This window comes from Saimiri boliviensis, chromosome 12, assembly GCF_048565385.1.
Source record: "Saimiri boliviensis isolate mSaiBol1 chromosome 12, mSaiBol1.pri, whole genome shotgun sequence".
Taxonomy (NCBI): Eukaryota; Metazoa; Chordata; class Mammalia; order Primates; family Cebidae; genus Saimiri; species Saimiri boliviensis.
Genome location: NC_133460.1, coordinates 35443715 through 35470880, shown reverse-complemented (window position 1 = coordinate 35470880; position 27166 = coordinate 35443715). Strand labels below are relative to the sequence as shown.

Genomic DNA, 27166 nt, shown 5'->3' with positions numbered 1-27166 from the left:
GGTAGGGACAACAGAGGCTCACCTTGGGCCTCCACTGATTGTGCGAGTTGGTCTCTGGTTTTTCTCAAAGTAGAGCACATAGGACCAGATGAAGTCAGTGAGAGTATGGAGACGCCGGCAGAAGTTGGGCTGAAAAAAAGTCAGAAAAGACGTGAGTGAGCCCCTCCCTGATCCAATCCAGCCTTGCTTGAGACCTGGCCTTTCCTTGACTCCAAAGCCTACTGTGGTTCCAACTCACTTTCCTCTCTAAGTCCTGTCCGGTTGGGAGGCCCTTTAAAAGCCAACAGGAGGGGCTGGGTGCGGTGGCTCATGCCTGTAATTCCAGCACTTCGGGAGGCTGAGGCGGATGGATCACCTGAGGTCAAGAGTTCAAGATCAGCCTGACCAACATGGAGAAACCCCATCTCTACTAAAAATACCAAATTAGGTGGCCGTGGTGGCGCATGCCTATAGTCCCAGCTACTCAGGAGGCTCCGGCAGGAGAATCGCTTAAACCTGGGAGGCGGAGGTTGCAGTGAGCCGAGATCACGCCATTGCACTCCAGCCTGTGGACAAGAGTGAGACTTTGTCTCAAACAAAACAAAACAAAACAAAACAAAACAAACAAACAAACAAACAAAAAAAAAAAAACAGGAGCTTTAAAATGTAAATCTGATCATTTCATGGCCCTGATAATCCTCCAATGGCTACAAAATACATGCAACAAGGCCTGCATGGTGTTTTCTCCCTCTCCAAACCCACTCTGAGCTATGACACCGGAGCCACCACTGGCTTCTTTCCACTCCTGTAACCCATGTGCCCTTTCAAGCCTGGGGCCCTTGGCGTTTGCTGAAATCTCTACCTGGAATGCCCCTCCCCTAGTTCTTCCCATGGCTGGCTCCTCTGAATCTTTCTGGCCTTGGCTAAACTGTCACCTCCTCTTGGAAGCCTTCTCTGACCATCGTTCCAAGTAGATTAGCTCAGTTATTCCCACCTTGTGTGCGTCTTTCCTGACAGCTTAGCACTCAGTACCATCTGGACATATTACGCCTGTTCTCCCACCGTGAGGACAGGGACCTCATCTTTCTTGCTCATGACTCCTTCCCCAGCACCTACTGCAGTGCCTGGTATACAGGAGCACCTCAGCAGATACCTGGTGAATGAAAATGTCCGTAAAACGGGCATAACAGTTAACTGAGTACTTATTATGGGTCTGACTTATTATGGGTGTAAGCCCTGTATGTATTTGTTTATTTTTTTAGACAGGTGAATTGCACACAGGGTATAAGAATTTTAACAGTGAAAAGAATATTCCGTGAAGGCTGGGCATGGTGGCTCACACCAGTAATCCCAGCATTTTGGAAGGCTGAGGTGGGGGTGGATCACTTGAAGTCAGGAGTTCAAGACCAGTCTGGTCAACATGGTGAAACCCCATCTCTACCCAAAAAATACAAAAATGAGCCAGGTGTGGTGGCAGGCACCTGTAATCCCAGCTACTCAGGAGGCTGAGGCAGGAGAACCACTTGAACCTGGGAGGCAGAGGTTGCAGTGAGCTAAGATCACACCACTGCTCCCCAGACTGGGTGACAAACTGAAACTCCATCTCAGATAACAACAATAAGGATATTCAGTGAAAGAAAAAAAATCTCCCTCCCACTCCTGTTCCATAGTCCCTCAGTTTTGCTCCTATGTATGTGACCAACTTCTTTTTTGCCCTGTCAAAAATAAAGCCAGCTCCTTTGTCTGTTTTAATTTTTCCATGCAAATAGCCACATTTTACTTACACTATTCTGCATTTTGCTTTCTACACTTCCCGTGTCTGGGAGGTTATATTCCATGTTATTGAGGGAGAAGACATGGTCCCATCTCTAGCACCTTCTTTGTTTTCTTGCTTTCTGTTTTTCTTCTTTATGTTTTCATTTGATAAATATTTTCCCCCATGATTTTTTAATGAAAGTTTTGGCTGGGTATGATGGCTCACGCCTGCAATCCCAGCACTTTGGGAGGCTGAGGCAGGCGGATCACCTGAGGTCAAGAGTTTGAGACCAGCCTGGCCAGCAGGGTCAAACCCCACCTCTACTAAAAATACAAAAATTAGCCAGACATGGTGGCGAACATCTGTAATCCCAGCTACTTAGAAGACTGAGGCAGGACAATCTATTGAATCTGGCAGGCGGAGGTTGGGGTGAGCCGAAATTGAGCCACTGCATTCCAGCACAAGCAACAGAGCTAGACTCTGTCTCAAAAAAAAAAAAAAAAAAAAAAAGTTTTCAAGATACAACAAAGGTGAAGAAATTATACTATGAACTTCTGTATACCCTTCAGGTACCACTTTAATTCTACAATTACTATTGGATTCTATTCATCTTATCACATCTCTATTCATCTCTCTATCCCTCTATCCATCCACCATTCATTATATTTTTGGTACATTTCAACATACATTTCCAATGTAAATTGCAGATTTACACTTCCCCTAGTTACTTCAGCATCCTTGCTCCTTCAATGCCAGGTGGTGTTTCATTAGGTAAACCATCATTTGTTTAAGCAACTCCTTGCTAAGGAACGCATGGGTTTTTAATCTGTTGATGTGAGGGCTTGATACTCACTCACTGATTTCTGACGTACTCCTGCCATATAGGAACCACCACCCCCATTTCATAGATGTGAGATCAAAGGTTAAGAGAAGCTGTATTGCAAAGGCACACAGCTAGGACGGGATTCAAAAGCAGGCTGCTTTCTTTTGTTTTTCAGCTCAACCCCGTGTTCTGTCTTCTCTGTGGCTCAGCCTCTTCTGCTGCTGCACTGTCTGCGCTGCTTTGAGACAGGGTTTAGGTTCAAGCCAAGGAGCTGGGGTTGGAATGGCTAGAGGAAGGGGAGGTGAAAGGACTCCTCAAGACCACTCCCCAGCCTTGGAGTTAAGGCCGTATGGCCTGCTGAGGCCCTGAGCCCCTCCTGGCTTGGGATGCCCTCTCCCTGGGGCAGCTGACCACGTGTTCTCTCTGCAGCCTTCCCAGAGGAGCTTCCTGCAGACCTGAAGCACTGGAAGCCAGGTGAGCAGGGCAGATGGGCTGGGGTTGAGAAGGTGTGGCTATCTTGGCAGGGAAGCTGGGGTATTCCTAAGTGCTCAAATAAACTGGACCCCACGATGGTGAAGTGATCCCTGTTCTCAAGTAGTTCCTAATCTGATGAGGGAGACAAATCCCTCCCATCTTAAATATTCCTATTACATGGAAGAAATTGGGGCCAGGTGCGCTGACTCATACCTGTAATCCCAGCACTTGAGGCAGGTGGATCACAAGGTCATCAGTTCAAGAACAGCCTGGCCAAGATGGCAAAACCCCATCTCTACTAGAAATACAAAAATTAGTTGGATGTGGTGGTGTGTGTCTGTAGTTCCAGCTGTTTGAGAGGCTGAGGTGGGAGGATCGCTTGAACCCGGGAGGTGGAAGTTACAGTGAGCCGAGATTGCGCCACTGCACTTCAGCCTGGGTGACAGAGTGAGACTCCATCTCAAAAAAAAAAAAAAAAAAGAAAGAAAGAAAAAGTGGAAGAGACTGAACTCCTGGCCCAAGTCTGACGGGGATGGTGCAGCCCCTGCCCTTCTTTGGGCAGAGCCTGAGAGCTTGAGGCCTCTTAGGGTCCCCTCAGGGGCTCACAGCTGTGTGTGGGAGGTGGTAGGGGCCTGGAGCTAACAGCCTGTTCAAAGTTCTCTTTGGCCTCAGGGCTTCACGCGGAGGCCCTAGGGTCCTGCTCAGCAAAGCTCTCAGGGCCAAGTCACAAGGAGAGGACTAGGGGGCTGCCTGGCAGAGAGTGGTTGCTGATCAACACAGCTGCAGCCAGGGCTAAGAAAAAGACAAGCATTTCCTCTGCTAGGAGAGAGATCCACGCCATTCTGGAACTCTCCCCATTCCCAGGAAGGTCCCCTCCAGGCACCAGCCTCTAACACAGCCCCCTTTCTCACAGCTGAGCCCCCCACTGTAGTGACTGGCAGTTTTCTCATGGGGCCAGTAAGTGACTCCTCCACCCTGCCCTGCCTGCTACCGCCTGCTCTGTTCAACCAGGAGCCAGCCTCCGGCCAGACTCACCTGGAAGAAACCTACCAGACACCCAGTATGTTAGCGGGGCTTGGAGAGGGCGGGCTTTCTCCCTCTTGGGAGGTGGCTGAGGAGTTGACACTAAGACTGCCAGGAACTGAATCTCCCCTCTCCCCGACCCTATCAGTGTCACTCACCTCTGTGCCAGCCAGTTTTATTCTTGGGGCCCCCAGCAGCTCAGTCCCTACCAGAGAACACGCCTCGGAAGGAAGCACGTCCACGTGACGCTTAGGAGGGAATCTCCACCGATTAGGGCATTCACCTGCAAGCCTCATTCATTCATCAGCTTTTCATGGAGCCCCTTCTCTGTACCACCTGCTCTGCTAGGTGCTAAGAATGCCAGCAGGGCAGGACAGACACAGCTGCTGCTCCTAGGGAAATTAGGGCCCTTTAGGGGAGTCAGACATTAATCAAATAAGCAAAAGCAGAATTACAAACACAGGTGCTATGCAAGATCCCAGCTCGCCGCCTGTGTCTCTTGCAGTGCCTTCCTCCAGTTCCTCGCTGAGCTGCCTGAATCTCCCCGAGGGACCTGTCCAGTTCATCCCCACCCTCTCCACTCTGCCCCAGGGGTTCTGGCAAATCTCTGGGGCTGGGACAGGAGGCTCCAGTATATTCATCTACCACAGTGAGTACAGGGCCTGGCTCCCCAACCACCTCTCCCTCCTACCTGACTACTCCCTGACCTCATCCTCCACATACTGCATGCACTTGGCAGTGATGCCCTAGCACCTTCTCATGATCCTCCCTCCCTGGTACAACTTTCTCTGTCCCCATTTCCCAAAAATCAGAGCAGAGGAGCAGATTCCTAAGGCGGTCTGGGTGCATGACCAAGAGTGGTGTGTGGCCTTCCATTATGTTGCTTTCCCCTTCTGACCCTTAGCTTTTTCTTATTTTTTTAAACATTTTTGTTTTTAAATTGCAACATCAATACGTGCTCATCAATAAGCTAATGATAAGCAATGCTTACGAGAATTGACTCTCTCACTCTTTTAGTATACTGATGTGAATAGTTTGGTGTGCATCCTTGCATAGCTTTCTCTGATTTGTCTTGTTTCCTAATCAGTAAAATGGTCCCTACTGGCCCCCCACACTGAGGGGTTGTGAATTGTCCCAGGGAAGTTGTGTTTGGGCTCTCAGGGATGAGGCCAGGAGGATGCTTCCACTCAAGTCCAGAGCATCCATTCATGGTTGCATGATAGTTTCAGTAAAAGGCACTGGTGTCCCAGAAGCAGAGGAGCAGTTCCCAACATCTAGGAAAATGAGTACTAACCATACAGAAGGAAGAGTGCTATAGTAGCACCTGCCCTAAGCTCCTTGAGAGCTCATTGTGCCCTTTTCACAGATGGGAAAAGCAAGTTTGCAGGAGCTAGATGTAACTCCAGAGCTCTTTCCTCGGCTCTGTCCTGAAATGTCCTCCTTTGGAAGTTCTCCTCTCCTCTCTCCAGACTTCCTGAGCTCCACAGCCCGGATAGGAGTAGGGGTGACCCAACTGCATTTCTGGAATGAATGCCTGGTTGTCCTCAACACCTCTCTCCACCCCCAATGTAGGTGAGGTGCCCCAGGCCAGTCAACCACCTTCTCCCAGTGGACTCACTGTCCACGGCCTCCCGACATCCCCAGACCGGCCAGGCTCCACCAGCCCCTTCGCTCCATCAGCCACTGACCTGCCCAGCATGCCTGAACCTGCCCTGACCTCCCGAGCAAATGTGACAGGTGAGGACCCTTGGGACCTGTGACAGGCACTGGAAGCAGGATCGAGGCCCTGGGGAAGGAATGGTCTCAGATAAGATCCACAAGCAGAGCTGCCTGAAGGGACTGCAGGTCATGTTTAGGGGTCAGACAGGACAGGGAGAGTCTCGGGGGAGTCGGGTCATGGTTGTGGGGGAGGGGACAGCTGGAGAATCCAAATCCCATCCGAACAGAGCCACCAGTCTTCAGCTGCTTGTTACTCAGCAGAAAAAGCCAGACAATGTGGCCAGATTTTTTGAAGCTGAAAACCCTGATTTTTACATAGATACTGTGATTTTTATTTTTAATTTAATTTATTTTATTTTATTATTTATATATTGTTGAGATGGACTGTCGCTCTGTTTCCTAGGGTGGAATGCAGTGGTGCGATCTCAGCTCACTGCAACCTCCGCCCTCTGGGTTCAAGCGATTCTCTTGCCTCAGCCTCCCGAGCAGCTGGGACTACAGGTGTGTACCACCACACTTGGCTAATTTTTGTAATTTTAGTAGAGACAAGTTTCACCATGTTGGCCAGGCTGGTCTCCACCTCCTGACCTCAGGTGATCCACCCGCCTCAGCCTCCCAAAGTCCTGGGATTACCAGCCTGATACTGTGATTTTTTTAAAAATGGGTGAAATTTTTTTAAGTATAGCTGGCCAAAGAAAGACATCTTTGCAATGGATATGGCCTCAGGCCTCTGTCTTATAACCTCCATCTTGGGAAAGTCAGCTCATGAAGGCTGTAAGGACTGAGTGGCCCAGAGGGAGGGGAATCCCCAGGGGTAATCCTCACCCTAACTCTGGCCCTGCTTCTCCATCTCCAGAGCACAAGACGTCCCCCACCCAGTGCCAGGCAGCTGGAGAGGGCTCTAACAAACTTCCAAAATGGCCTGGTGAGTGGTGGCCCGGGTTCTGGCTTCACATCACTCATTCACTTGATTCTTATTCAATCCCTTCTTTGTTGGCTCACACACTCATTCATTCATTCATTCATTCATTCATTCACTTATTTGATCATGCCATCACTTGCAGCGTTCACTCTACCACTCCCTCACACAATATTCATTGAAAAGCTGCCCTTCAATAAGCAAGATACACTTCAGTTCACGGTGGATGTGTTTCATTTTGCTAATGACTCCAGAAATATGATATATATCACCTGCCACCTGAAGGTCACCCTCGGGCACGGACATCTCATTTTCAGGCTGAGAGAAGGAATGAAGGGGCAGTGGTTAACAGAGTGAATGAGTGGACGAAGTGAGACGTTGATGAGGGTGGGAGCGATGGAAAGTAGGAATAAACCAATGAATAGGAGAATTGCTAAGTTACTAAATGCTTGCTCTCACACACTGATCTAAGCATGTTAGATATATTAAGTCATTAAAGTCTCACACAACCCCAATATTATCCCCATTTTCCAGATGAGGCTACTGAGGCATGGTGGGATGTATAGCATGCTCAGGATTGCTCCAACAAGTGGTAGAGCCGGGATTTGAACCCAGACACGTGGGCTCCACTGCCTTAATTCTTACCACTCCCTCTCATGACCTCCCCATGGTGAGTGAGTAGTGAACGAGAGAAGAAAAAGGTTACTGAGTAAATAAAGGAATGAGAGAAGGTGGCCAGTGCGGTGGCTCAGGCCTGCAATCCCAGCACCTGGGAGGCCAAGGCAGGCAGATCACCTGAGGTCAGGAGTTCAAGACCAGCCGGGCCAACATAGTGAAACCCCATCTCTACTAAAAATACAAAAATTAGCCAGGCGTTGTGGTGTGTGCCTATAATCCCAGCTGCTTGGAAAGCTGAGGCAGGAAAATCGCTTGAACCCAGGAAGTGGAGGTTGCAGTGAGCAGAGATCACGCCATTGCACTCCAGCCTGGGCAATAGAGCAAGGTCCATCTCAAAAAAAAAAAAAAAAGAGAGAGATAGAAAAGACCTAAAAGGAGTGGACAGATAAACGAGAGAGAGGATGAGTGAATGAATGAATGGGTATGGAAATGAGTGAATGAGTATCTGGGTGACTGAATGAAGCAGTTAATGAAGACTGTATGGTGGCCAGATGTGGTGACTCCCACATGTAATGCCAGCACTTTGGGAGGCCAGGGTGGAAGGATTGCTCAAGCCCAGGAGTTCAAGACCAGCCTGGGCAGCATAGTGAGACTTTATCTCCACAAAAAAGAAAAATTATCTGGGCATGACAGTGGGCACTTGTAGTCCCAGCTACTCAGGAGGCTGAGGCAAGAGGATCACTTGAGACTGCAAGGTTGAGGCTGCAGTGGGCCATGATTGTGTCATTGAACTCCAGCTGGGGCAACATAGTAAGACTCCATCTTTACAAAAAAATCAAAAAATTAGCTGGGCATGGCATCACATGTCTGTGTTCCCAGCTACTTGGGAGGTGGAGTTGGGAGGATCGCTTGAGCCCAGGAGGTTGAGGCTGCAGTGAGCTGTGATCACACCACTGCACTCCAGCCTGGGTGACAAAGCCAGCCTCTGTCTTAAAAAAAAAAAAAACTGTGTGGGGAACAGATGTAGATGACGGCGGTAGTGCTGGCCTCGTGGAGGTGAGCCCTGGCCCTGCCTCTCGCATCCCCCTTTCCTGACACGCCCCTGGCCTTTGCAGAGTCAGTGGAGCAGTTCTACCGCTTGCTGCAAGACACATATCAGACTGAACCAGCAGGCCCGGATGGCATCCTGGTGGAGGCGGATCTGGTGCGTGCCAAGCTGGTGAGGAGCAGCAGCAAGAGCCTGGAGCGGGAACTTGCCACGCCAGACTGGGCAGAGCGGCAGCTGGCCCACGGAGGCCTGGCTGGGGTGCTGCTGGCTGCCAGGGAGCGCCGGCGGCCGCGTGAGACACAAGTGATTGCCGTGCTGGGCAAAGCTGGTCAGGGCAAGAGCTATTGGGCTGGGGCAGTGAGCCGTGCCTGGGCTTGTGGCCGGCTTCCCCAGTACGACTTCGTCTTCTCTGTCCCCTGCCACTGTTTGAACCGTCCCGGCGATGCCTACCGCCTGCAGGATCTGCTCTTCTCCCTGGGTCCACGGCCACTCGTGGCAGACGACGAGGTCTTCAGCCACATCTTGAAGAGGCCTGACCGCGTGCTGCTCATCCTAGACGCCTTCGAGAAGCTGGAAGCTCAAGACAGCTTCCTGCACAGCACGTGCGGACCGGCGCCCTCAGAGCCCTGCTCCCTGCGAGGGCTGCTGGCTGGCCTTTTCCAGAGGAAGCTGCTCCGAGGCTGCACCCTCCTCCTCACCACCCGGCCCCGGGGCCGCCTGACCCAGAGCCTGAGCAAGGCCGATGCCCTGTTTGAGCTCTCCGGCTTCTCCATGGAGCAGGCCCAGGCCTATGTGATGCGCTACTTTGAGTGTTCGGGGAAGACCGAGCAGCAAGCCAGAGCCCTGGCACTCCTCCGGGACCGGCCATTTCTCCTCAGTCATGGCCACAGCCCTACTTTGTGCCAGGCAGTGTGCCAGCTCTCAGAGGCACTGCTGGAGCTGGGTGGGGACGCCGAGCTGCCCTCCACGCTCACGGGACTCTATGTCGGCCTGCTGGGCCCTGCAGCCCGCGACGGTCCCCCGGGGGCCCTGGCAGAGCTGGCCAAGCTGGCCTGGGAGCTGGGCCGCAGACACCAAAGCACCCTACGGGAGGACCACTTCCCATCCGCAGGCGTGAGGACCTGGGCACTGGCCAAAGGCTTAGTGCAGCACCCGCCGGGGGCCACAGCGTCTGAGCTGGCCTTCTGCAGCTTCCTCCTGCAGTGCTTCCTGGCGGCCACGTGGCTGGCTCTGAGCGGCGAAATCAAGGACAAGGAGCTCCCGCAGTATCTGGCGTTGACCCCCAGGAAGAAGAGGCCTTATGACAACTGGCTGGAGGGCGTGCCACGCTTTCTGGTGGGGCTGATCTTCCAGCCTCCCACCCGCTGCCTGGGAGCCCTGGTGGGGCCATCGGCGGCTGCCTTGGCGGACAGGAAGCAGAAAGTGCTTGCGAAGTACCTGAAGCGGCTGCAGCCGGGGACCCTGCGGGCTCGTCAGCTGCTGGAGCTGCTGCACTGCGCCCACGAGGCCGAGGAGGCTGGGATTTGGCGGCACGTGGTGCAGGAGCTCCCCGCCCGCCTCTCGTTCCTGGGCACCCGGCTCACACCTCCCGACGCACATGTATTGGGCAAGGCCTTGGAGGCGGCGGGCCGAGACTTCTCCCTGGATCTCCGCAGCACTGGCATTGACCCCTCGGGACTGGGGAGCCTCGTGGGACTCAGCTGCGTCACTCATTTCAGGTGGGGCCAGGGGCCAGGAGAAGGGGCACGGTGTGTTGGCCATTAACTGTGGTCTTGGTGCCAAGCCCAGTGCTCACTCTGTGGGGTCTTCGTATGCACAGCAGCCGAGTGGGGCAGAGTGGATTCTCTCCTCCGTTTTTTGTTTGTTTGTTTGTTTTGTTTTGTTTTGAAACAGAGTCTTGCTCTGTTGTCCAGGCTAGAGTGCAGAGTGCAGAGTGCAGGGGCACCGTTTCAGCTCACTGCAACCTCCACCTCCTGGGTTCAAGCGATTCTCCTGCCTCAGCCTCCTGAGTAGCTGGGACTATAGGCACGCACCATCATGCGCAGCTAATTTTTGTATTTTTGGTAGAGACGGGGTTTCACCATGTTGGTCAGGCTGGTCTCCAGCTCCTGGCCTGGTGATCCACCCACCTCAGCCTCCCAAAGTGCTGGAATTACAGGGGTGAGCCACTGCACCTGGCCTGATCATCTTCATTTTTAAGGTGAGGATGTGGAGGCTCAGAGAGGGGCAGCCATTTGCCTAAAGCCACACAGCAAGTGAGAGGCAGTGGCATTCTTCCAATAAATATTTGAGACCCCACCATGTGCCATTCACTGGGACATGGCTGGAATCAGAGACTGACCTGGGCTCCAATTTGTTTATTCTTTCCACCTGTGGAGTACGCCACCATTTTCTCATGCTTACAGTAAAGCTATGGCCTCCCCCTTGGACTCTGTGCCTCCAATCTTTCCTTTTCCACTCCATTTGATATTCAGCAACCAGAGCAATCCTCTCAGAACTTGAGTCCTATTATATCCTACCTCTGCTTATGATCCTTCAAGGACACTCCACCACTGTCAGGATGAAGTCTAAATTCCTTAATTTGGCTTCAGTAAGTCAGTCTGCAATCTGCTTGAACATTTCAGCTTAGTCTCCAGAGGATTGCTTCCATATTCCCCCCAAACATACTTTGCCCAAGCTGTAAAGTCCTACATCATTGTGCCAAGAATTTGGCAGTGAGCTTCCTGGTAGCCAGAGCAAAAAGGGAAAGAAAACCATCATGAGAGTTGTAAGAAAGTAGGACTCAACAAAGGCTAAAGTGGTCATGGAAGGCTTTCTGGGAAAGGTAGAGGTTGAGCTAAGGAAGGAAAGTATCTTAGTAGGACAGAGGGCCCTTATGGAGCTGCCCTTCCATTAAGGTCTAGCCTGGTTACCATGCCTGGGTCTGAGGCCCTCCCTCCACAGGGCTGCCTTGAGTGACACAGTGGCGCTGTGGGAGTCCCTGCGGCAGCGTGGGGAGACCAAGCTACTTCAGGCAGCAGAAGAGAAGTTCACCATCGAGCCTTTCAAAGCCAAGTCCCTGAAGGATGTGGAAGACCTGGGAAAGCTCGTGCAGACTCAGAGGTGAGGGGAGAGGGGGATGGGAGGGGGTTCAGGCCATGCAGGTTGAGGACATGGAGGACCCATTATCAAACTTGTCCTGGGCATTTCCAGGGTCCCCTGTTATTTGCGTTATCCCATGCCTTCTTTCTGGGCAGTGGCTACCCAGAACCTCTCGCTGACTAGGCAGACCCTCCAGGACTGAAAACTTTACTGCATTCATAACTTGCCATCATGTGCCCAAGTCCTAGCTAAAGCCATGGAGAACTTCTCGCCTCCTAGGATTTAACAAGGATGGCTGTGTTACGTGTATCTAGTAACAGAAATGACACCTACTGCCGCCCTTTGAAGCATTTAGGACAACCGTTGTCCTGAATTTGTAGATGGCAGAGCTAAGGTCCAGAAGGCAGACAAAACTTGATTATAGAACAAGTTAACTGTCTTTCATTCATTCCTTCATCATACATTCTTTGAGCACCTCTTACATGCTGTCTGGGATAGGTCCTGGTAAGTGCCTAAGCTGAGGCTCATTTCTGTGAAAGATACAGTCCTGAGATCTTTTATTTTTATTTTTATTATTTTTTAGAGACAGGGTTTCATTCTGTCTAGCAGGCTGGAGTACAGTAGTGCGGTCATAGCTTACTGCAGCTTCAGAACTCCTGAGTTCAAGCGTTCCTCCTGCCTCAGCCTCCCCAGTAGCTGAGATAATAGGTGCATGTCGTCACACTGGATGATTTTTTAAGTGTTTGTAGACACAGAGATCTTGCGATGTTGTCCAGTCCGGTCTTGAACACCTGGCCTCAAGCAATCCTCCTGCTTCAGCCTCCCAAAGTGCTAGGACTATAATCATGAGCCACCACACCCAGACAGATCTTTCTTTAACAGGAGGACAGCAGCAGCCCCAAGGAAAGGAATTCACCCCCCTCCCCGGGGGGAATTGGGGCACTGGGGCAGCCATCATGAGACCTGTGGGTAAAGGCTCAGTGACAGCAGTGCCTACTTCCCCTAACATTGTCTGTTCTCTCCAGGACGAGAAGTTCCTCAGAAGACACAGCTGGGGAACTCCCTGCTGTTCGGGATCTAAAGAAACTGGAGTTTGCGTAAGCAAAGGGATGGATTGTCTCGTGGGTCTGCACAAAGTTTTCCCTGCACCATTAGCTGGGCTTGTAGCACCTGCATGGGGATGGATCTCCAGGGTCATTCTTGCCCTCTTACCCACCACTTTGGAAATAGCTTCCAGCAGCTGGATAGTGGCCTGTCTGGGCAAATGCTCAAGGTTCTGGGATTTGAAGCTAATGGACCCATTTTCTGGTTTACATGGTCATTCCATCACTCATTCAACAGATGTATTGAGCACTTGAATGGCTGAGGCTGCTGTCCTCAATGAGCTGACAGTCTAATCAACTTCCCTCTGGAAGAGGTCAGGGGGACTTCCTGGAGGAGGTGATATTTCCATTGAAGCTTCAGTGAGGATAAAGAATGAGCCGAGCGGCGAGAAGGGGAGTCAGAAAGGCCTTTCGGGAATTATAATTTGGTCAGGGATCAGAAAAGGTCCCAATGTGTCCCCAACCTTACATGGGAGATGCCACTATGACTACTATGGGGTCCTTTTCACTCCTGTGGCCAGGAACTGTGCAACGGCCATCGTGCCTGAGCTTGTTTACTTCCATAGTGAAGGGATGACCTCCCCAGGAAGAATCTTTCCTCCAGTTTGAAGGATTCCCAGGAGGTTCTGATGTGCAGCTAGGATGAACAAGCATCCCTACTTGCCTGGGACTGTCCTGGTTTGAGAACTGAAAGTCCCGTGTTCCAAGAAACCCCTCAGCCCCAGGCAAACTGGGACAGCTGGTCACCCTATGTGCAGCCAGGGCTGGGGGCCAACATCCTGGCCAGTGCTGCTGGGGTGGCAGGAATGGAGACCCAGGCAGGGCTCTAGGGAGTCCAGTTGTGTCTGAGTGGGGGCAGCCTACCGTACATGGGCCCCAAGAGAGCCCAATACGTATCAGAAATTATTATATCTGTCGGAACATAGCCTCTCCTTCCTTCCTTCCTTCTTTCTTTCCTTCTTTCTTTTTCCTTCCTTCCTTTTTCTTTCTCCTTCTTTCCTGCTATCTTTTTTCCTTTCTCTCTCTCTCTTTCCTTCCTTCTTTCTTTTCTTCCCTTCCCTCCCTCCCTTTCTCCCTCCGTCTTATTTCCCTCCCCTCCCCTCCCCTCCCCTCCCCTCTCCTCCTCTTTCTTTTCTTCCGTTTTTTTGTTTGTTTGTTTTTTCTTTTTTGAAACAGAGTCTTACTCTGTCACTCAGGCTGGAGTGCAATGGTGCAATCATACCTTACCACAGCCTCAACTTCCCTGGGCTCAAGTGATCCTCCCACTGCAGCCTCCCTATTAGCTGGAACTACAGGCACGCATCACCACACCTGGCTAATTTTTGTATTTTTTATAGAAATAGGGTTTTATCGTATTGCCCAAACTGGTCTCGAACTCCTGGGTTCAAGTGATCCTCCCACCCCAGCCTCCCTAAGTGCTGGGATTACAGGTGTGAGCCCCCGCACCTGGACAGAACAGGCTTTTAAATTTGCAACTCACCTCCCTCTCTATTATCTCAGGCGATCCTCCTCTGGACGGATTGTCGTCAGCTCCCCATTGTACAGATGGCAACACTGAGAACAAGAGACTTTTTTATTATTTATCCAAAGTCAGGTCAGCCTGCCCCTAAGCTCCTTCCATGGAAAAAGCTAAATGAATGTTTGTTCCTTGATAGAGGTCTAGATCATCTAACGGTTAGGAAGGAATTTTTAAATGCCCGTGGTATATTCAGTGCATTTTTTTTTTTTTTTGGAGGTGGGGCCTTGCTCTGTCATCCAGGCTGGAGTGCAGTGGTGCAATCTCGGCTGACTGCAATCCCCACCTCCCGATTCAAGCGATTCTCCTGCCTCAGCCTCCCAAGCAGCTGGTATTACAGGTGCGCACCACCACATCTGGCTAATTGTTGTGTTTTTAGTAGAGTCGGGGTTTCACCATGTTGTCCAGGCTGGTCTTGACTCCTGGCCTCAGGTAATCCACCCACCTCAGCCTCCCAAAGTGCTTGGATTACAGGCATGAGCCACCGCACCCGGCCTATTCAGTACATTTTATATATAATCTGATTAATCTCAAGAACTACAGTGGGAGACAGACAGTCATCATCTTCCCCATTTTACAGATGAGGAGACTGAGGCCTGGTGAGGTTTAAGTGACTTGCCCATGGTCCCCCAGCTGGTCACCCATAAGCTATCAGCTCCCCCTGATTACTGCTTCCCGTCTGCCCCAGGGAAAAAAAAAAAAAAAAAAAAAAAAAGCCAGTGTCTCTTGTTTTGAACAGAGACAAGGTGCTAAATTTGTGCAGAGGTAAAAATGATGCTGAAAAGGGGAAATGTCTGAAAACAATCACAGAGGGCCCTTTTTGGCCTTAAATTATTTTCAGCTGAAAAAGCCCCTAGTTCCAGATCGGAACTGTGCTCTGGGGGCAACAGTCATGGGTGGAACAGCCTAGAGCCGGGTGACCAGCCATCTGGAGACTAGAAGCCCCGGAGGAGGTTCTGAGGAAGGAAGGAAGGAAAGAAGGAAGGAAGGAAAAGACTATTTCTGGCATTTTCTCTGGCTTCTACCGTGCAAGGCACCCTGTAGACCTCATCTGTCTGTCATATCAGGCTGCTCAGCTGCTCAAAACCCTGCAGGGACTCCGCTTGTACACAGAGTCCTTTTCCAATTCTGTCCCCACTCGCGTGTTCACCCTCATCCCCTACACTCTCTCCCGTGCTCTCCCCATTCCAGCCACAGGGACTCCTTGCTGGTTTTCAACCTCTTAGGGATGCTCCTGGCTCCAGGCCTTTGCACCAGCTATGCCCTCTGCTGGAACACTTCTCCCCAGATATTTGCCCAGCCCATGCCTTCAGCTTCTCTGGTCTTTATTCAGTGAGGCCTTTTCTGACCCTCATGGTTAAAAATAAAACTCCAGCCAGGCACTGTGGCTCACACCTGTAATCCCAGCACTTTGGGGGGCTAAGGCGGGCGGATCACGAGATCAGGAGTTTGAGACCAGCCTGGCCAACATGGTGAAACCCCATCTGTACTAAAATACCAAAAGAAAAAAAAAATTATCTGGGCGTGGTAGCGGGCACCTGTAGTCCCAGCTACTTGGGAGGCTGAGGCAGGAGAATTGCTGGAACCTGGGAGATGGAGTTTGCAGTGAGCCGAGATTGCGCCACTGCAGTCCATCCTGGGTGATAGAGTGAGACTCTGTCTTAAAAAAATTAAAAAAGAAACTCCATCCACCTCGCCACTGTAAACTTCCAAATGATTCAGTGTCTCAAACATCAGCTCACTTTCATATTTCCTTGATTATCTGTCTGTCTTCCCCACTGGAATGTCAGCACCCAGAAGGCAGGAATTTTTGTCTATTTGACCTACAACCTTCCCCCCGGGCCTGGCACAGAGGAGGCAAGCGGTTAATATGTAACATTGAATTCCTTAATCCAAGAACCTCATAAGATTGGGGGGAAATATTTAAGGAGACGGAGACTCAGGGGTGAAGGGACTTGCCAAAGCCCTCGGCAGGGAGCCATGTGGCAGATCGTGCAGTCAAACTCTGATCCTGTGGCCTTTTGCTAGGCCACTGGTTCTCAGACTTGAGAACTTCAGAGGCCGAGGACGTTTCAGAATGAATTTGAGTGACCGTGCGGTCACTGTTTTTTGTTTGTCGGGGATACTCATTCAAACAAACAAGTAGCAAAACGCCCACTGCTGGCCCGATAATATTTTGGCACCGAAAGATTTATCATTTTAATATTGAAAAAGTTAGAGGGACATAATTACAGAATAAAAGACCATTTTTTGCATGGAATGTATTTAACCGTATTTTTTAACTAAACAAAACAGCCCTTCATTGTCCGTATTTTTCTCATCCCCTTGAAGTCTGATCTCAATGTCAATCCAGGCTGTGTAACCTTGTGTGAGCTATTTGTCCCTGCGCCTCGGCTTCCCTATATGTAAAATGCAGACAAGACGAGCCCATAGCTCAGTCTTGAGGAGTAAATGAGATAGACCTAGGCTGAGGGAAGGACCCAGCATGTCTCAGACGGGACACCTTCCCCGGGCTGGGGAGGGAGAAGGTATCTCTGGATGTTGGGAAGAGTAAGAATTGGCTCTCTACTTAGAGACAAAAGCCAGGAGCCCCAAGCTGGGAGCCCAACTGACCTCTTTTTTTTTTTTTTTTTTTTTTTTTTTTTTTTTTTTTGAGACAGGGTCTCACTCTTCTTACCCAGGCTGCAAGGCAGTGGTGTGATCGTGGCTCACTGCCTCCTCCACCTCCCGGGTTCAAGCCATCCTACCGTCTCAGCTTCCTAAGAAGCTGGGACCATAGGACATGCCACTACCCCCAGCTAATTACTGTATTTTTTGTAGAGACAGTCTCGCTATGTTGCCCAAGCTGGTCTCAATCTCCTGGGCTCAAGCGATCCTCTGACCTTGGCCTCCCAAAGTGCTGGGATGACGGGCACGAGCCACTGTTCGCAGCCTCAGCAGGCCTCTTATGGGGGGCTGTGAAATCTGCCCCCAGCAGAAGATTGGGGTCCTCCGTGGAAGGGTTGCAGGGAATTGAGAGGCTGGGGTGGAAAGGAGGAGGGGGGCCTCAGACAGGGCCTGACTTCTGTGCCTTGTCTCTGCCCCACCCATGGGCCGAACGAGGGGTTGTGACTGTCTGAGTCACAACCTCTGCTCTTTGCCTCGTAGGCTGGGCCCCATCTCAGGCCCCCGGGCTTTCCCCAAACTGGTGCGGATCCTCATGGCCTTTTCCTCCCTGCAGCATCTGGAGTGAGTATAAACTCTGGGACCCCTTCCCCTCAACACCTAGGTGCAGTTCTGACATCATAGCTCACTGCAGCCTCCAATTCCTGGGCTCACATGGTCCTCCTGCCTCAGCCTCCTGAGTATCTGGGACCCCAGGTGCATGCTACAGTGCCCAGCAACCTCTGCAATTTGACAACCCCAGACCCTCCCCCCAAGGCATGTGCAGAGAGAAAAGCCCTCTCTTTGTCCCGTTTTTGCACTGTTCCGCCTACTGCATCTTCAGTGTGACTGTCACACAAGTGATGAGATGACTCCACTGCAGGGAGGAAACAGCAGATGGGAATCCCCGATAATAAAAAAACTGTAGATCCTTTTGTGACCTTTGAAACTCTTTCCATCGAAGCCTCATATGCTGCTCTCAGCAATTCAGCTAGGGAGGGTTTGGGGAGCATGATCCTACTTGACAATGGAGGTTAAGGACCTTGTGCAGCTTCAGGGGATTCCCAAGAAGCCAAACAGGGATTCGCGTCCATCACGCGTTAGACTTTGCCCCCACCCCCACGCTAGGGCTGGTTGGAGCCTCCAGGTGATGAAGTCCTGGTCTGAAAAGCTCAGGAGTGTGCTGGCTGCCTATGGCGTATCTAGAGCTGGGGAGGTGGGAAGGGCAGGTGCCGGGGCTGAGGAGGCCCACTGGGATGGGAAGGGTCCAGGGACGCCCTGGATGCTAGCTAATGGTCCCCATCTGATTCCACCTGCAGCCTGGACGCGCTGAGTGAAAACAAGATCGGGGACGAGGGAGTCTCCCAGCTCTCAGCCACCTTCCCCCAGCTGAAGTCCCTGGAAACCCTCAAGTGAGTAGACTGGGCCTCCCTTCCTGCTGAATCTGGCCCCCAAAGTCCAGCTGACTTTTTAAAAAAATAATTAAAAAAAATTTTTTGAGGCAGGGGCTTACTCTGTCATGCAAGCTGGAGTGTGGTGCTATGGTCAGAATTGTACAGTCTTGAACTCCTGGAATCCTCAAGGAATCCTCTGGTCTCAGCTTTCCAAAGTGCTGGGATTATAGGTGTGACCTACCATGCCCAGCCCCAGAGGACATCTTAATTCTTCTATTTATTTATTCATTCATTCATTCATTCATTCATTCATTTACCCATTGAGTCAGCTAATGTTTAGTGACAGAAAATTATACTAGGGGTGAAATAGGAGAGATAGATTAGGATTTATCAGTAAAGCGTTATTATCAAAATAGTCAAACTTTTTCTTTTTTGAGATGGAGTCTCATTCTGTCACCAGGCTGGAGTGCAGTGGTGTGATCTCGGCTCACTGCAACCTCCACCTCCCAGGTTCAAGCGATTCTCCTGCCTCAGCTTCCTAAGTAGCTGGGACTACAGGCATGTGCCACCACACCCAGCTAATTTTTGTACTTTCAGTAGAGATGAGGTTTCACCATGTTGGCCAGGATGGTCTCAATCTCTTGACCTCAGAATCTGCCCATCTCAGCCTCCCAAAGTGCTGGGATTACAGGCATGAGCCACTGAGCCCGTCTAGTAAGACTTTTTAAAAACTATTCTGGGCTCTGGGAAGTTGGAAATGGATAAGATACAGAAGGATCAATGTGAATTTTTTCCTTTTCTGAGACAAGTTCTCACTCTGTAACCCAGGGTGGAGTGCAGGGTGTAATCACGGCTCACTGCAGCCTCAACCTCCTAGGCTCCAGCGATCCTTCCACCTCAACTTTCTGAGTTGCTGGGACAGTTGAATGGCACCACGTCCAGCTGATCTGTATATTTTTTTGTAGAGACAGGGTTTCGCCATGTTGCTCAGCCTAGTCTTGAACTTCTGAGCTCAAGCTATCCTCCCACCTCTGCCTCCCAAAATACTGGGATTATAGGCATGAGTCAGCATGCCTGGTTCGATGTGATTTTTTTTTTTTTTTTTTTTTTTTTTTCCAGACAGAGTCTTGCTCTGTAGCCCAGGCTGGAGTACAGTGGCGTGATCTCAGTTCATTGCAACCTTCACCTCCTGGTTTCAAGCAATTCTCCCACCTCAGCCTCCCAAGTAGCTGGGACTATAGGCGTGTGCCAACACACCTGACTAAGCTGTGTATTTTTAGTAGAGATGGGGTTTCACCAGGTTGGCCAGGCTGGTCTTGAACTCCTGACCTCAAGTGATCTGCCTGCTTCAGCCTCCCAAAGTGCTGAGGTTACAGGCATGAGCCACCATGCCCAGCTGAACGTGATTTTTTACGGAACTTAGAGGATATCAAAATCTTCCTACACGCCCCTTCACAACCAAGGTTTTGTGATGGCAAAGAATTTACGGGAATTGACTTAGCAATTTTCCTTGATTGTAGGACTCTGGGACTTCTCCAGTAATTTCTAGTGTCCTAGGTAACACTGTAAGCTAGATTTCTCCTCGTTAGTCCTTCCCTCCCTCTCTTTCTTACCTGCCACCTTAAGTATTTATTGAGCACCTACTATGTGCCTGGCAGTGCTCTAGGCACAAGGATACAGAAAACAGATACAGCTCCCCTCCATGTGAAGCCCACAACCCAGCAGAAATGATGACACAGCCGTTAAACAAATAACACCAACACATTTCATTACAGTGCTGAAAAGTGGTACAGACGGAAAGGAGGGGATGTTGTAAAATCACAGGACAGGCTGGGCATGGTGACTCACCCCTGCAATCCCAGCACTTTGGGAGGTCAAGAGATCAAGACCATCCTGACCAACGTGGTAAAACCCCATCTCTACTAAAAAAATAAAAAAATTCGCTGGGTGTAGTGGTACATGCCTGTTGTCTCAGCTACTCGGGAGGCTGAGGCAGGAGAATTGCTTGAAGCCAGGAGGCAGAGGTTGCAGTGAGCAGAGATCATGCCACTGCACACCAGCTTGGCACCTGGCAACAGAATGAGACTCTGTCTCAAAAAAAAAAAAAAAAAAAATCACAGGACAGGTGAAGGCAGGAGGATGGGCTCTCCATCCCATCCACGTCCTCACCTCCGCCCTCCAGCCTGGCCACAGGACCTAAGAGCATTGTCTTGTTTACTGAGAGGTAGTTTAAGTCTATGGACAGCACCGTTCACAGCTTATGACCTAGACCTCTCCTGGAGGTCAAAGGGAGGCGTGCAAGTTTGGTCTTGAGCCCTTCCCCTCACTGTGTCCTGCAGCTTATCCCAGAACAGCATCACTGACGTGGGAGCCTGCAAACTCGCGGAGGCCCTGCCTTCCCTCGCGGCATCCCTGCTCAGGCTAAGGTGAGTGGGGCCCCGGCTACTGGTCAGGTGCTGAGCCGGGCGGGGGGAGCTGCGGAGGGCAGGGAACCCCCCTCGTGCTGGCTGCAGGGGACACCAAGACCCTAGACGCAATCACCACAACCCTGAGCAAAAGCATTAGCGGGATCTGGGGAAAGCAGCTCTGGGCAAGTCGCTTATGCATTCCTAGCCTCTATTTTCACAACTGTAAAATGGGAACCATCCCTATGGTCTATGTAAGAACTTGGCACAATGTCAGGTTCTGTTCTGCAATAAATATTGGTCCTTTTCCCCCAGGGATAGCAGGACTAGGCTTTTTCTGGAATCTAGGGGCGGTAGCTTCGGGAAGGCTGACAGCGCAGGGGCAGTCCAGGTTGGCCTTGTCACTCATGTGCTAGTCAGTGCTTTCACTGCCACCTCCTGGTAAGCCTTGGCATAGCACCTCTTGCTTTTGAGTGACCCAGCCAGGCCCTGGTGTGATCCTGGAGGTAAAGAGAGGACTGAGCTTGGACCTGAGCACCAGCCGTTCAACGCAGCATTACCAGCTCTTCTCACTCGCCAGGCTGGAAGAAATTTCCCTTCTCTTACCCAGAGCTCTTCACTTACTGAGGGTAGCCGGAGTCAGATTCCCAGGAAACATGGCATTTGGTCCATTACTATTTATTTATTTAAAAAAAATTTTTTTTTAATTATTTTATTTTATTTATTTTTTTATTTTTATTTTTTTTAAGGCTAGTCAAGTGATATTTTTTATTTTTTTAATTAATTCATTCATTTTTTGAGATGGAGTCTTGCTCTGTTACCAAGGCTGGAGTAAATAGGTGTGATCTCAACTCACTGCCACCTCTGCCCACCAGGTTCAAGTGATTCCCCTGCCTCACTGGGATTATAGGCGCCCACCACCATGCCCCCCTAGTTTTTGCATTTTTAGCAGAGACTGGGTTTCGCCATGTTGGCTAGGCTGGTCTGGAATTCCTGACCTCAGGTGATCCACCTGCCTCGGCCTCCCGAAGTGCTAGGATTACAGGCGTGAGTCCCTGTGCCCAGCCACCTTATTTGTTTGTTTGTTTGTTTGTTTGTTTAGAGATGGGGGACTTGCCCAGGTTGGAGTGCAGTGGTGCAATGATGGCTTACTACAGCACTGCCTGGACTCAAGCGAACCTTCCACCTCAGCCTCAGGAGGGTAGCTGGGTCCTCTACCCTCCTGAGCCTTGTTAGTTTCCTTCCCAGCACAAATCACTGTTTTACAATGTTTTGTTTATGTAGGTACTTACTTCTTGCTGTGCAAAGAAACTCAAATGCAAAAATAGAGTCTGTCTGCTTCATAGTTGTACTAGGAACTAGAGATACAACTGTGAACCAGAGAGATTTGGTTCTTGCTTTGGGGTTTCTTGGCATAGTAAGAATTAAATACATATATAAATAAAAGATTGTAAGACAGTGATTCACGCTGAGAAGGAAATTAACAAGGCCCAGGAGGGTACGGGACCTCTCTGGAGGTGATTGTTTTGTGGGAAGCTCTAGGGGAAAAGGACCCTATGAAGAAAGAACAGCAGGTGCAAAGGCCCTAAGTGGAAAAAGAGGCTGGGGTTTGAGGGTCAGAAGGGCCACCGTGGCTGTGTGGAGTGAATGAGGGACAGAGGGTGGGGGATAGTGGAGGTAGGGGAGGTCAGGGACCTCCAGATCACACAGGGAGGCCCTTGTGGGTCACAGGAGGCATTTGCAGTTTTTTTTTCAGTGTGAATGGAAAAGCAGGTGGGCCTATGAAGCTGTGCAGGTGATACCTGATCTGATTTACACTTTTTCCTTTTTTTTTTTTTTTTTTTTTTCTTTTTTTGAGACTAAGTCTCACTCTATCGCCCAGGCTGGGGTGCAGTGGTACAATCTCTGCTCACTGCAACCTCCACCTCCTGGGTTTGAGTGATTCTCATGCCTCAGCCTCCTGAGTAGCTGGGATTACAGGCACCTGCCACCACACCAGCCTATTTTTGTGTTTTTAATAGAGACAGGGTTTCACCATGTGGCCCAGACTGGTCTTGAAATCCTGGGTCTAAGCGGTCCACTCGCCGTAGCCTCCAAAAGTGCTGGGATTTTGGGTGTGAGCCACCATGCCCAGCCTGATGTACACTTTAAGAGACATCATAATTTCATGGAATATAAGATGACATCCACTGTAAGACCCCAATATGAGACCAAAATGCTGCTGTTTAAACTGTGACACATTATTGGTTATAAGACACATTCTGATCTCGATGATATTCAGATGGTGACAGATATGTCTTGGCATCAATGAAATATGGTCAGATTACTCTTCCCATGGGATGGAGGAAAGGTCTTCGGTGTTCAGAGATCACAAAACCCCATCTAGCTTCTGCACTGGCCCTGGCAGACCTGTGATATGAGTTGATTTAGCCTGAATCCACCTAGCAGCAGTGTAGACCTGCAGCTTTTTTTTTTTTTTTTCCCTGAGACAGAGTTTTACCCTTGTTGCCCAGGCTGGAGTGCAATGGCATGATCTCGGCCACTGCAACCTCTACCTCCTGGGTTCAAGCAATTCTCCTGCCTCAGCCTCCCGAGTAGCTGGGATTACAGGCATGCACCACCATGCCTGGATAATTTTGTATTTTTAGTAGAAATGGGTTTTGCCATGTTGGTCAGGCTGGTTTCGAACTCCTGACCTTAGGTGATTCGCCCGCCTCAGCCTCCCAAAGTGCTGGAATTACAGGCATGAGTCACCAGACCTGCTGCTTTTATGTGCAGCCCTGCAAGGCAGCTCTGAGACTGAGTCATGGCAAAGTCATGGCCCTGAAATCATAGCCTCAGCAGCACCTGGCCTGTTAAAAGGCTGCTTGGTGTCGAGTAAACAGCAGAAGTTGGCATCAGTGACATTCATCATGCTATTTTCAGTGCTGCTAATGCTGGCTGTGAGTATGCCGCAGAAGCTGGAGCTGGCCCAGTGACTGGCTTTTTCTCTTCCCACCCCCAGTGCTGGTCACACCCTCTATGTTAACTCATGTAACCCTCACCAATGTTCCTGTGAAGTAGTCAGGACCAGAGCTAACATTTAGTTCATTCTAGGAACCAAGGCATATTTTAAGTATTATAACAGCATTGATTCATTTACTTCTCCCCACGATGACTCAATCATGCCCATTTCAGAGATGTGCAAACTGAGTCTCAGAAGCATTGAGTCACTTGCCCAAAGGTCACATAGGCAGTAAGAGGCATAGCTGGGATTTGAACGTGGGAAGTTGTTCTTCTGGGAGTTTCCACACAGTCAGACAGGAAATGATTTCCTTTTAGTCCTACTGTTTTCCTGGGCTCACTGTGTAACCACAGAGAAATGGCCTTAACTTTCTGGCCCTTGGTTTGTCTGTCTTTAAAATGGGACCGTAATCCCAGTTGGCAATGATTCTCACGAGGCTGATCCTCAGGCTGCAGGGGACACTGAGACCCTAGAAGCAATCGCCACAGCCCTGAACAAGAGAATTAGCAGGATCTGGGGAAAGAAGCTCTGGGCAAGTCACTTATGCATTCCTAGCCTCTATTTTCATATCTGGAAAATGGGAACCATCCCAATGGTCTAAGTAAGTACTTGGCACAATGCCAGGCTCTGCTGGGCAATCAATATTGGTTCCCTTTCCCCAGGGATGGCAGGACCAGGCCTTTTCTGTAATCTAGGGGTGGCTTCTGGAAGGCTGACCACACACGGGCCTCCAATCCCTTCCCCTGGCCTCTGTTTCTGACAGCTTGTATAATAACTGCATCTGTGACGTCGGTGCCGAGAGCCTGGCTCGTGTGCTTCCAGACATGGTGTCCCTCCGGGTGATGGAGTGAGTGTGGGAACCTGGGCGGTGGGTGGCTCAGCCTGGCGTGGGAGACACAGGTTCTATCCCTGGTGTCATGGAAGGGCTGGGTGTGGGGGTGGCCTTGGTCTGCAGCTGGGGAGTCCCAAGGGCCAGGCCTCAAGGTGAGTTTCTCTCGCCAGCGTCCAGTACAACAAATTCACAGCCGCCGGGGCCCAGCAGCTCGCCGCCAGCCTTCGGAAGTGCCCTCACGTGGAGACACTGGCGTAAGTCCAGGCAACCTTGGTGGGTGGATAGCAACGTGGTCCCCAGTTATGTGGCCCAGTGTGACCCCAGAGCTCAAACCATGCTCTTACCCTCACCAGTCTGCAACCCTGGGTGAGCAGACACTTCACCCTCTGGCCTCAGCGTCTTAATCTGTAAATTGGGGATGGTAATAATATCCACCCCAGGAGATTTTGTGAGGCTTAAGCTAATCAAGCCCTATAAAGCTCTTATAACATCAGTACTTGGCACACAGAAATCCTCAATAAATGCTGTATTAGGCTGAACCATGTGAAATTGCGGACATCCACCCATTTTTGACCTGTAAAATCGGGAATTTCATATAGTTCAAACTTATCTTTTGTCAAGTCATCGTGATATCCAACACTGGTAACTTTATACTCTTTCAAAGCAATTTCATCTCCATAATCGCTCACATCTTCTAAGACACAGGCGAATAAAGCACAGAGCAGTTAATTCACCTTTCTGAGGTCACACAGCAAGTCAGCTGCAGAACCAGAAAGGAATCTCAGGCCTCCTAGGCTTCTACTTTTCCCCGTGACCCACACTTTTGTCCTATATCCTGCCAGGGGAAGAGTCCCCAAGATTCTAGGCTGGATGGAAGGAGGGATTTGAGGTCAGCTGCCACTGGGGCCCCAGGGCGCCCTCTCTCCTCTAACCTGGCTCTGTGTCCCATCCCCCCTTGCAGGATGTGGACGCCCACCATCCCATTCGGTGTCCAGGAACACCTACAGCAGCAGGACTCACGAATCAGCTTGAGATGATCCCAGCTGTGCTCTGGACAAGGTAACCAAGCGTGCTTGGGAGGGGAGAACCGCAGGGGGTCAGGAGCAGTGTCCTTGTGAAGGTGGCATTCATAAGGCGTGGGCGGGACACAGGTGGGGCTGGGCCGCCACCCTCGGATGCTCGCATCATCAGGGACATCCCTCCATCTCCACTCTGGGCTCGGTGGAGCTGTCCTCCGGGCTTTGCCTGCTTGGTCCCTGTGGTCAGGCTTAGAGATCAGGGGACAGGGAAGTTGGCCATCCACATCCTGCAGCCTCGGTACTTGGAAGAGCTTCTTTTGGGGACTCCAAGCTTTCCCAGCTGCTGTTTTGGCTTGATGGCTGCACTGATGCTCCGGGTTTGTCTTCGTAGGAACTTGCTTGACAAGCGTCCTGTCCCCCACCCCTATGCTCCCCGCATGGTGCTGCACAGCCCCTCCATTCCCACTGCCCCTCCCATCCCCCATCTTGATAGCATCCTTCCCAGGTGTCAAGCTGCCCTTCCCAAAGTGTCCTGGCTGAGCCCCCTCTCCTGGCTTCTCCCCCTACAGCATGTTCTCTGAGGACACCAACTGCGCTGGACCTTGAACCGGGTACTTGTGGACACAGCTCTTCTCCAGGCTGTATCCCATGAGCCTCAGCATCCTGGCACCCGGACCCTGCTGGTTCAGGTTCAGCCCCTGCCAGCTGCGGAATGAACCATGTCTTGCTCCGCTAACAGACATAGGCCCAGCTCCAGGCTCCTTTAGCGCCCAGTTGGGTGAATGCCTGGTGGCAGCTGCGGTCCACCCAGGAGCCCTGAGACCCTCCCGGCAGGACACTGTGGACAGCCACGGCCAAGCCAGAGAGAGTGACGGAGGCAGCCCCATTCTACCTGCCCAGGCACCTGCCACCCTGGGAAGAAAGTACTTCTTTTTTTTTGTTTATTTGAGACAGTCCCAGGCTGGAGTGCAGTGGAGCGATCTGGGCTCACTGCAACCCCCGCCTCCTGGGTTCAAGCAATTCTCCTGCCTCAGCCTTCGGAGTAGCTGAGATTACAGGCACCCACCACCACACCCAGATAATTTTCGGTATTTTTAGTAGAGACAGGATTTTGTCATGTTGGCCAGGCTGGTCTCGAACTCCTGACCTCAGGTGATCTGCCCACTGCAGCCTCACAAAGTGGTAGGATTACAGGCATGAGCCACCACAACCAGCCATAGAGAAAGTACTTCTCCACCCTGCTCTCTGATCCAGACACCGTGACAGGGCACTCCGGGTGCTAAGAAGACACTGATGGGCAACCCCCAGCCTGCTAATTCCCCAGACTGCAACAGGCTGGGCTTCTGTGGCAGCTTCTGTGGCTCTGCGGGACTTGATGCACTGACTTTTCTGGCCAAGGCCAAAGCTAGGCCTGGCCAGATGCACTGGCCCTTAGCAGGGAAACAGCTCATGGGACACTAATAAGGGCGGTGAGAGGAGAACAGACTGGAAGCAGAGCTTCATTTCCTGTGTCTTTTTTCACTACATTATAAATGTCTCTTCAATGTCACAGGCAGGTCCAGGGTTTGAGTTCCTACCTTGTTACCATTTTGGGGTACCCACCGCTCTGGTTATCTGATACATAACAAGCCATTCCAAAACATAGTGGCTTAAAGCAACACACATTTATTCTGCTCACACATCTGTCATTTGAGCAGGGCTCAGTGGGGACAGCTCCTTCTCTCCTACTCTGTGTCAGCTGGAGCAGCTTGAGGGCTGGGCTGGGGTCACCTGAAGACTTGTTCCCATGTATGTCTGGCAGGCAATGCTG

The 27166-nt window shown here is 50.8% G+C and overlaps 1 protein-coding gene across 16 annotated transcripts in view; it reads left to right on the top strand.

Moving 5' to 3' along the window:
- CIITA (class II major histocompatibility complex transactivator) overlaps positions 1 to 26905 on the top strand; it is a 61608-nt gene extending 34703 nt beyond the window's left edge. For 8 of the 16 annotated variants that reach the window (XM_010339368.3, XM_074382233.1, XM_074382232.1 and 5 more), the window contains exons 5-20: positions 71 to 151; positions 2988 to 3032; positions 3946 to 4092; positions 4561 to 4704; positions 5628 to 5792; positions 6631 to 6699; positions 8427 to 10077; positions 11303 to 11461; positions 12466 to 12537; positions 17207 to 17287; positions 18022 to 18114; positions 20436 to 20522; positions 24269 to 24352; positions 24508 to 24591; positions 25299 to 25396; positions 25926 to 26905. In XM_010339368.3, the coding sequence (XP_010337670.2) occupies positions 71 to 151; positions 2988 to 3032; positions 3946 to 4092; positions 4561 to 4704; positions 5628 to 5792; positions 6631 to 6699; positions 8427 to 10077; positions 11303 to 11461; positions 12466 to 12537; positions 17207 to 17287; positions 18022 to 18114; positions 20436 to 20522; positions 24269 to 24352; positions 24508 to 24591; positions 25299 to 25374 (3038 nt within the window). In that variant the 3' untranslated portion in view covers positions 25375 to 25396; positions 25926 to 26905. Of the gene's footprint in view, positions 1 to 70; positions 152 to 2987; positions 3033 to 3945; positions 4093 to 4560; positions 4705 to 5627; positions 5793 to 6630; positions 6700 to 8426; positions 11462 to 12465; positions 12538 to 17206; positions 17288 to 18021; positions 18115 to 20435; positions 20523 to 23953; positions 24353 to 24507; positions 24592 to 25298; positions 25397 to 25925 lie in introns of those variants that run through there. The other 8 variants (XM_010339369.3, XM_010339378.2, XM_010339372.3 and 5 more) reach the window with 5 other exon arrangements.
- Positions 26906 to 27166: the final 261 nt, after the last annotated feature.